Source organism: Elephantulus edwardii, unplaced genomic scaffold (assembly GCF_000299155.1).
Source record: "Elephantulus edwardii isolate Elephantulus edwardi_28Jun2011 unplaced genomic scaffold, EleEdw1.0 scaffold00027, whole genome shotgun sequence".
NCBI lineage: Eukaryota > Metazoa > Chordata > Mammalia > Macroscelidea > Macroscelididae > Elephantulus > Elephantulus edwardii.
The window spans coordinates 6,036,528-6,044,847 of record NW_006399777.1 but is presented as its reverse complement, the minus strand read 5'-3'; the positions used below and the strand labels follow the sequence as shown (position 1 = coordinate 6,044,847).

Here is an 8,320-nt window from a genome sequence, read left to right as displayed (position 1 = left end):
CCACCAGAGCTCCCCCGAAATAGTTGACTTTTAATATGTTCAATGTCAGAGTCCTTGGGGAGCTTTCCCCCCCTGAAATTAAGAAGATGTATGCCTTTGTACTTCTGTAATAAGAAACTTTTTTAGTTATTTGAATCTTAAATTGTTAGAGGCCCAGATTAAGTGAACAAACAAAACAATTGAGTGAAAGAGCTCGCCTTAGCTTTTAAGTGAAAGATTTCAATATGTACTGAGCACTCACTTTACATCAAATACTATATCAAACAATGTGGAGACTTGCATCTTAGGGAACTTAGAATCTGGAGGAGGGGTGGACCGTGGATCAGAGCAGATGGAACGTGCAGGAGCTGGCTGGAGAGAGCCTTTCGCTTAGCATTCAGGAAGCTTTCAAGCCATTTACCATCACAGTCAAAGCTTTTAAGTGACCATCCTGGGAGTTTTTACACCATGGAAAGTAGATTTCCTCTCCTACTGCAATAGCATGAGAATCTAGCGATGCAACAGCTCTAACCACTCAGAGCTCATAAGCACAAATCATAACCACATAATAATCATAACCATAATAACCATGATGGTTCTCTATCCCACTGTTGTCGTAGGGGGTGACTCAGCTGACCTTCAGTGCTTTTTCAGAGGCTGTAAACTGGATAGGAGAAGATCGCTCATCTTTCTGCCTCTGAGAAGCTGGTGGATTTGAACCACGTGTCTTTGGATTGGAAGTATAACTCCTTATCCCCAGGCCTTCAGAGTTTATCTATCCCAGACTATGCGCTTCTTTTTTTTTTATTATTCTTTATAAAAAAATTATTATTAATTTCAATGAAAATTTACAGAGACTTTGGATTTCCATTCATTCATTGTTGCACTTTTCTCCCCTACCAACCATCTCCCCCAGTACACTACCCTCTTGGAAAAGTAAAAGAAAAATTCTTTCATTGTTTTACAATCACTCCCCGCAGGGTCCACTCCACTATGCAGCCTTTGCTCTCGACTCCTGTTATGACAAAAATACCTAATCACATATCCCTTTTAAACAGTTTTCTCCCTCATCTGTTTTAATGCAGTATACATTATTTATCCCATTTTTCTCAGTCTCCTCCAACCCCAATGTTAGCAATTCTTGATGGACAGTTTTAGCAATTCATTAGTGATATTTTTGCTTTTAATTCGTTTTCTCATTAAACATGTGAAAAACTCAGCTTTTCCTGTTTGCTAACATATAAATGGGAAGCTCTGGTGCCTCGTTGTTAAGTGCTTTGGAGTTGAGTCCAGAGAACGACAGATCTGCACCCTGGCCTCCCCTGTGCCATCCTCACATCCCTGACCCACTTGAGCCCATTGCCGCAGTCACTGTGCCAGTCCATCTCGCTGAGGACTTCCTCTCCTTCACTGACCCGGTTAGGGGGCCCTTCCCTGGGGCAGGGCCAGCAGTTCCCGGAGCAGCTTCCACGAAACATCTCTTGGAATCACTGTTGAGCGCCTCATTTCTACCCCCGGTCCCCTGGACCAGAACCTAGGTTTTTTTGTTTTTTAAATTTTGTGTAACTGCTATAAACGTTTTATTAAAGTTATTTACATTTAATGGTTGTATTTCAGAACCTAGGTTTTAATAAGATCGGTTATCCATAAGGATCACCCGAAGTGCTGTGAAGTTCACTTAGAATCTTGTTAAAATGCAGATTTTTTTATTCCGAGTATCTGGATCAGCCATTGCTGTGGAGTGGAAATTGGCTCCTTCCCACGGGAGGAGAACACTCACCTTCCTCCTGCAGGGCAGCTGGTGTGTTGGAACTGCCAGAGCGTCATGTGGTCTCTGCTATCGCAGTCCATGCTGGTGGGAGGGCCGATTATCAGCACTGAGTAGATCCCCAACGAATGGCCTCTAAGCCCTGCTTTGGGCTTACTGCCCAGTCCTTGGAAGAGCCTTGATGAGATGGATTGATTCAGTCACTCGGGTAATGGGGATAGGTGTGCCGGAGACAATAAGATTGGCAATGGATAGAGCAGAGTTAGGGCTCTTGTACATAGGGTCATATGAATTGCAGGTGACTCGACGGCACATAACAACAACAATAACAACCACCACCTTGGTCTGCAGCGGCCTCCTCACTTTCTGCTATTAACAGCCATGGACGTGCAGGACCATTTACTGGCCCTTGAAAAGCTAGGGGTGGTAAAAACTTTGTAAGCATGGAAAAGCACAGAGAGCTATATATAAAAAAAACAAAAACAGAATAAAAACCCAAAACAATGTGCAGCATTGAACAAATGAGAGGTCAAATGCGAATCTTATCTTTCCTACAATAGTGTAAATGTTGTTGTTGTTCTGTGCCGTGGAGTCGTTTGTGACTCATAGCGACCCTATATACAACAGCCCCTAAACCCTACTCTATCCTGTGCCAATCACGTTGCCTCTGACACACCCATCCCGATTACCCCAGTCACTGAATTAATCCACCTCATAGAGGGTCTTGTAAACAGCATAAGAAAAACTGTTGAAATACAATGAACAAAGTACCTGAACCACACACGCTGCTGGATTCAGGGTTGGACATTTTTGTGCATGTCCTGTGCACATAGTGAGAACCCGTCTTGTTTAATAGTGGACTCCTTTTGTGTGAAATCGAGACAGTCTTTAACTTTATGTTCTGGAACTGTTTGTTCTTAACTAACTGATAGATGCTACGTGGTCTGCCCTGGAAGACTCACCCTCGACCATCTTTGCTTTGGGTCTTATAGAAGGGAGATGGGATGATTGACAAGGCTGAGCTCCAAGAAGCGTGTGACCAGGCTAACCTGCACTTGGACGGACCGCTCCTGGACGAGCTGTTAGACTACTGCGATGTGGATAAAGACGGCCTGATCAGCTGCCTGGAATTTGCGAATTTCCTCACCTGGAAAGACAAGATGCCTCTGAAAGAGGATGAAGAAAGGGCCATTGTCAAAGGTATGTACGTTTTGGAAGAAGTTTGATGAATTCCTTTTTATTAATTTTAAGGAGAATTTAAATGTTTACTTATCTTGTTGCAGTCTTCATTGGATTATCATACTGTTATTTTTGTTTGTTTTTAAATTTTTATTTTCTTTTATTATTTTGTGTGTGTGTGTACCGTCAAATCAGATCTGACTGATACAGCAGGAGATTGCTCCTCTTTCTCCAGCAGAGCATCTGGTGGATTTGAACTGCATACTATTGGGATTGCAGTGCAGCTTCTTGCCACTAGGCCATCAGAGCTTGCCCATCCTGTTCTTTTTTAAGGAGGCCAACTTTTGATTATATAAAAAGAAAAAAAAATACATACACACACATTCATGCATATTTAGTCTATGGCAATTGATCCAGGAAGACACTACGTAAATGTGAGAATACTAAAACAAAGCTGAAGATCGTTACGGTATTTTAACTGCTTTCCCTTTGGGGTTACATTTATATATAAATTTGTGTGTGTGTGTGTGTGTGTGTGTGTGTGTGTATGTATGGGAATATATGTGCATTGCACACATATGTATGTATTTATTTAACTGAAGTAAAATCACAAGGAACACACTAGTTTTTGTGGAATGAAGACTTGATTTTATGGTTCCTAGAAATTTCATTTTCGGTTCCTTCGAGCTGATGTTTCAAGGTTTACTAAAACCATTCTTCCACTCTTTAAAACTTTGGTTGTTAAAAAAAAAACACAAAAACAAAACGACTTAGGTTGTTTCCAGATGTGATGTTGGTAAGACCCTAATTGTCGTCTCATTATTTCCAATAATGTCTCATTTCTTATAAATGCTCTTACTCTCCTAGAACTGTCTCTCTCTGAATATTTTCATCTTGCTTTCTTTTTTCTTTTTTCCCCCATCTTGCTTTCTAAATGACTGTACTCGTTTGCAGTTTCACCAACCATCCAACCCCAGGACCAGCTTTACTCAGATTTTATCACCATTGAGAACTACTTCAAACATTCTTCTAAATTAGCTACACACAATGCTTGCTTGACTTTTTCATCTTGTTAGAACAGCAAACTTTTTTTAAAAGTAGCTTGCCTTTTGAATTTCCTTTTAGAACATCTCACTTTTTGGAAGGGAAGATACTACCGTGTTTCTTCCTTCCTTTCTTTCTTTCTTCCTTCCTTCTTCCTTTTTTGCCCGAGTCTTAGCTTTTTTCAATTCTAAGATTGAACTTTGATCTTTGGGGCCTTAAGCCTGACTCTGAGTTTTCAGGAAGGCCTTTCTATTCTAGATACCAGGTAAGCAAGAAAATCCTTATCTAGGAAAATGTTTTGTAGAAACCAAGTCTATCTCAGTCCTCTCACAAACAGAGAGGCGACAGAGTTCTTCCCTCTCCTTGACCTCATTCATGAAGTAGAGGAGAGAAAATGGGCATTTTATTTTTTTTAAATTTTTTTATTATTAATTTCAATGAAAATTTACAGAGGCTTTGGATTGCAAATGTTCATTTTCAATCCAGAGAGGTTTTCAAGCAGTCGGTTACAATGGAATTCCAGAGGATCACCATCTTTGTTTTTCCTTATTTTTAAAAATTAATTTTAATGAAAGTTTACAGAGACTTAGGGTTTCCATTCATTCATTGTTGCATTTTTCTCCCTGTCCACCCCCTCCCTCCCCACAGGACCACCGTCTTCTAAAACCTTTAGTCATTTAGGCTGTAAGCTCTTGGCTCTGGTTCAGAATGGACCCAGGAATGTTTTGCTTGAAAATTGCATCAAATTTCATTTTAGTCCTGACATCTGGATGAAAAGGAGTAAATGCATGATTATGCATTTCAAACATTTTTCTGAAGAGCTGGTTTTTGTACTTTGTCCATTTTGTTCGGATGTGTGCTGGTTTTTGTTGGAGTGTTGTTTTTTTTTTTTTAAGAGAAACTAAAGGATTTGGAACACTAGGATTGGACAGGGCTCAAGTCTGTTCTTCATGTGGTCACTGTGAGTTGTACTCAACTTGATGGCACCTCACAACAACAAAAACAACAACCGCACCACTGAATTCTGACCCCCACAGCCTGCTTCCTTGCTTGGTGGTGATTGGAAGAGCTGAATGGAGGTGAGCACGCTTTAGAGAGGCATGCTTTTTCTAGATTATTTTTCTCCACCTCTGACGTTGGCACAGCTTGCCTTTGCAACCCTTGCTTGACTTTCTCAAGGAACCAGGGCTTTAAATTGGTTGGAAACTGTTTTCCCCAGGGCCAGCAGAAGCAAAGGCAGCTTATGCCTTGTAGGGCAATCAAATCTCCTACCAGATTTTGATCTGAGTAGGAACTAGCATTTATCCACTCCAAGATGACAGCGTCCTCTGCAGCTACGCAAATGTCAGGTGGCTTGGCTGGCCTCCACCTTTGAGTGGGGCACTATGGCCTGCTTCCCATTTGGGTCAAGATTCAGTATGCAAGAGATTTGGTAGTCACGCATCATGGTAGTTATGGCCGGTGTTTTGTTGGCCATGACTGAACTCATGCCCAGCTTCCAAAGTTGAGATTTGAGGTTCATTCTACAGCTTGAAAGACTGTATTGCCCCCTAGTGGCGTCAGTGAAGCTACCAATCTCTTGAGTAGAAAGACAGTCTTGCGATTTTAATTTAACTTGAGGGTTTTCTTCTAAAGACTTAGATGTGGAGTTATTATTGTTAGGTGCCATCATGTCAACCATGACTCACAGTGACCCTGTGAACAATGGGTCTGAACCTTTGCCCTATGCTGACCGTACTCAGCATTTTAATGATATAATTGGTCCCTGAGTTCATCATGAATTCATATTGTCTCTCCAAATGTGGCATCATTAGGTTGAAGTATGAATGACATTTCTCAAAAACTTCAGAGACATTTTCTCATATCTCTCCCTCGGGCACTGCCCCAAGAAAAACTCTTGAGTTTCCTGTAGTTCATAAAGTTAAATATGAAAATAAACTCTAATTGTTGTTGTTGTTGTTGTTATGTGCCATCGAGTTGCCTGCGACTCACAGTGACCCTATGTACAACAGCCCTAAATGCTGCTCTATCCTGTGCCAGTCTCCCTGTCTTTACCACACCTACCCCCATTAGCCCAGTCACTGAATCAATCCATCTCATGAAGGGTCTTCCTCTCCCGAGCTGTCCCTCCACCCTCCCAAGCATGATGTCCCCCTCCAAGGACTGGTCCTTCCTTACAATATGACCAAAGTATGTCAGATGGAGCTTCAGAGTCCTTGCCTCCAAGGAGTAGCTGGTTTAACCCTCTCAAAGATGAACTTGTTTGTTCTCCTAGCAGTCCGTGGTACATTCAATACTTTTCTCCAGCACCACAGCTCAAAGGCATCACTTCTCCTTCTATACTCCCTAGCCATTGTCCAACTCTCTGACTCATAACAAGTGATTGCAAAGACCATGGCCTGTACCAGGTGCACATTAGTCTCCAGAGTGACACCATTGCTTTTCAGTACTTTGGAGAGGTCCTTAACAGCAAACTTCTCCATTGCAATTAGTCTTTTAGTTTTCTGGCTACTGGTGCCAAGAGTGTTGACTGTGGAGCCAAGCAAACTAAAGCTGTGTACAATCTCAATCTCTTCACCATCCATCCTGATGCTGCCAATTGGTCCAGTGGTGAGAATCTTTGTCTTCTTGACCTTGAGCCTCAATCTGTATTGAAGGCTGCAGTCCTTGACCTTCCGCAGTAAGTGCTTCAAGTCCTCCTCAGTTTCATCAAGCAGGGTTGTATCATCTGCATAACACAGATTGTTGATGAGTCTACCTCCAATCTCAACCCCACACTTCTCTTAGAGCCCAGCTTCCCTGATAATCTGTTATGCATATAGGTTGAAAAGGTATAGAGATAGGACACATCCCTGGTGTACGCCCTTCTCAATTTTGAACCATGCAATGTTTCCTTGCTCTGTTCTGACAACTGCCTCCTGGTTGAAGTATAAGTTTTGCATTAGCACAATCAAGTGTTCTGGGATTCCCATTTTTCTCAGAGTCAGCCACAGTTTGTTATGATCCACACAGTCAAATGCCTTTGCATAATCAAGGAAACATAGATAGACATTCCTCTGGTATTCCCTGCTTTCAGCTAAGATCCATCTAACATTAGCTACAATAAATATCCCTAGTACCACGACCCCTTCTAAACCCAGCCTGGACTTCTGGTAGTTCTCCACTGATGTGCTGTTCCAGTCGTTTTTGGATAATCTTCAGTAGAATCTTGCTTGCATGTGAAATCAATGATATTATTCTATAGCTTCCACACTCAGTTGGGTCACCTTTCTTTGGAATGGGAACAAATATAGATATCTTCCAGTCAGTTGGCCAAGTGGTTGTTCTCCAGATTTCTTGGCACTGCTAGGTAAGCACATGTAATGCAGCATCAGCGAGTTGAAATTCGTCAACTGGAAACTCTAATTAGAAAAGAAATTAAAGGAAGGGAAAAGCTGCACTTCAAATTCTATGTTTGCTTCTAGACCTGACTCTAAAGAGAATGGAGCGGCAAAAAGAGACAATAGGCCCTGTTTGAATTTGCCTTGAACTTGCCCGAGACAAAATACGAACATTTCTCTAGTCTTCAGGTTGTGTGTTTCAAGTGGTCATTTCTTCTCATACTTCGTCTTTCCCACTTTGCTTGAAGGTATACCACGAGATTGTACTGGACTTACGGAGGCTAGGACTCAAGAATCGGAACCAGCTCTCTTGATAAAGCCTGAAGACATTGTCTATACTATGCCAGGGAGCTCGGAGAAGACACTCCGCACCCTTCAGAGACCAAGCGACAAGGCGTCTAATGAACAAAAGACGACTTCTTCTGAAATCTGCGCGGTCGTGGGGGCGGCTCCTCCTGTCTGTGAGTATGTCACACTCCCGTGGAGCCTTGAAGCGATAGCTGGAAATGAAGCTTTCTCTGCCTCTGCACTGTCCCTAAGCTCTGTCTCTACTAGATAGTGGGCTGCTCACAGAACTGAGTTTTTCTTTCACTTTTGCACTGAGGAGGTCTCCAAATGCAGGAGGTGAACTCAGCTCTTGGAAATGATGACCCCATCATAAAAGGATTCTCTATTATTATTAAACTAAACGCCTCCTAGATTAGAAAACGGAGGAAAACGTTGCAGCATTCACTTCACACCAAGTACCAGGAGACTTAAATCATGGGATGCTTCCCACTAAACACATTTACGTCATGTTTTTTGAAGAGCTCTTACTAAAAAAAATTCTTTACATTTTTATTTCCCATATCAAGAGTGATGGATATTGGCCATTTAGGAAAATATTTTTGGTGTTGTTGATCAAGAACAAATCTTAACGTGACAATTTAGCCTAAAGCATAAAGATGGTCACTTTTGAGTACTGTATTAC

General features: G+C 41.8%; 1 protein-coding gene across 1 annotated transcript in view; it reads left to right on the top strand.

The window, feature by feature from the left end:
* The window catches only part of EFHB (EF-hand domain family, member B), a 69,818-nt gene that overhangs the window by 56,487 nt on the left and 5,011 nt on the right, over positions 1 to 8,320 (top strand). Inside the window, exons 10-11 of the mRNA XM_006883406.1 lie at positions 2,740 to 2,947; positions 7,599 to 7,811. Of these exons, the coding sequence (XP_006883468.1) occupies positions 2,740 to 2,947; positions 7,599 to 7,811 (421 nt within the window). The remainder of the gene's footprint in view (positions 1 to 2,739; positions 2,948 to 7,598; positions 7,812 to 8,320) is intronic.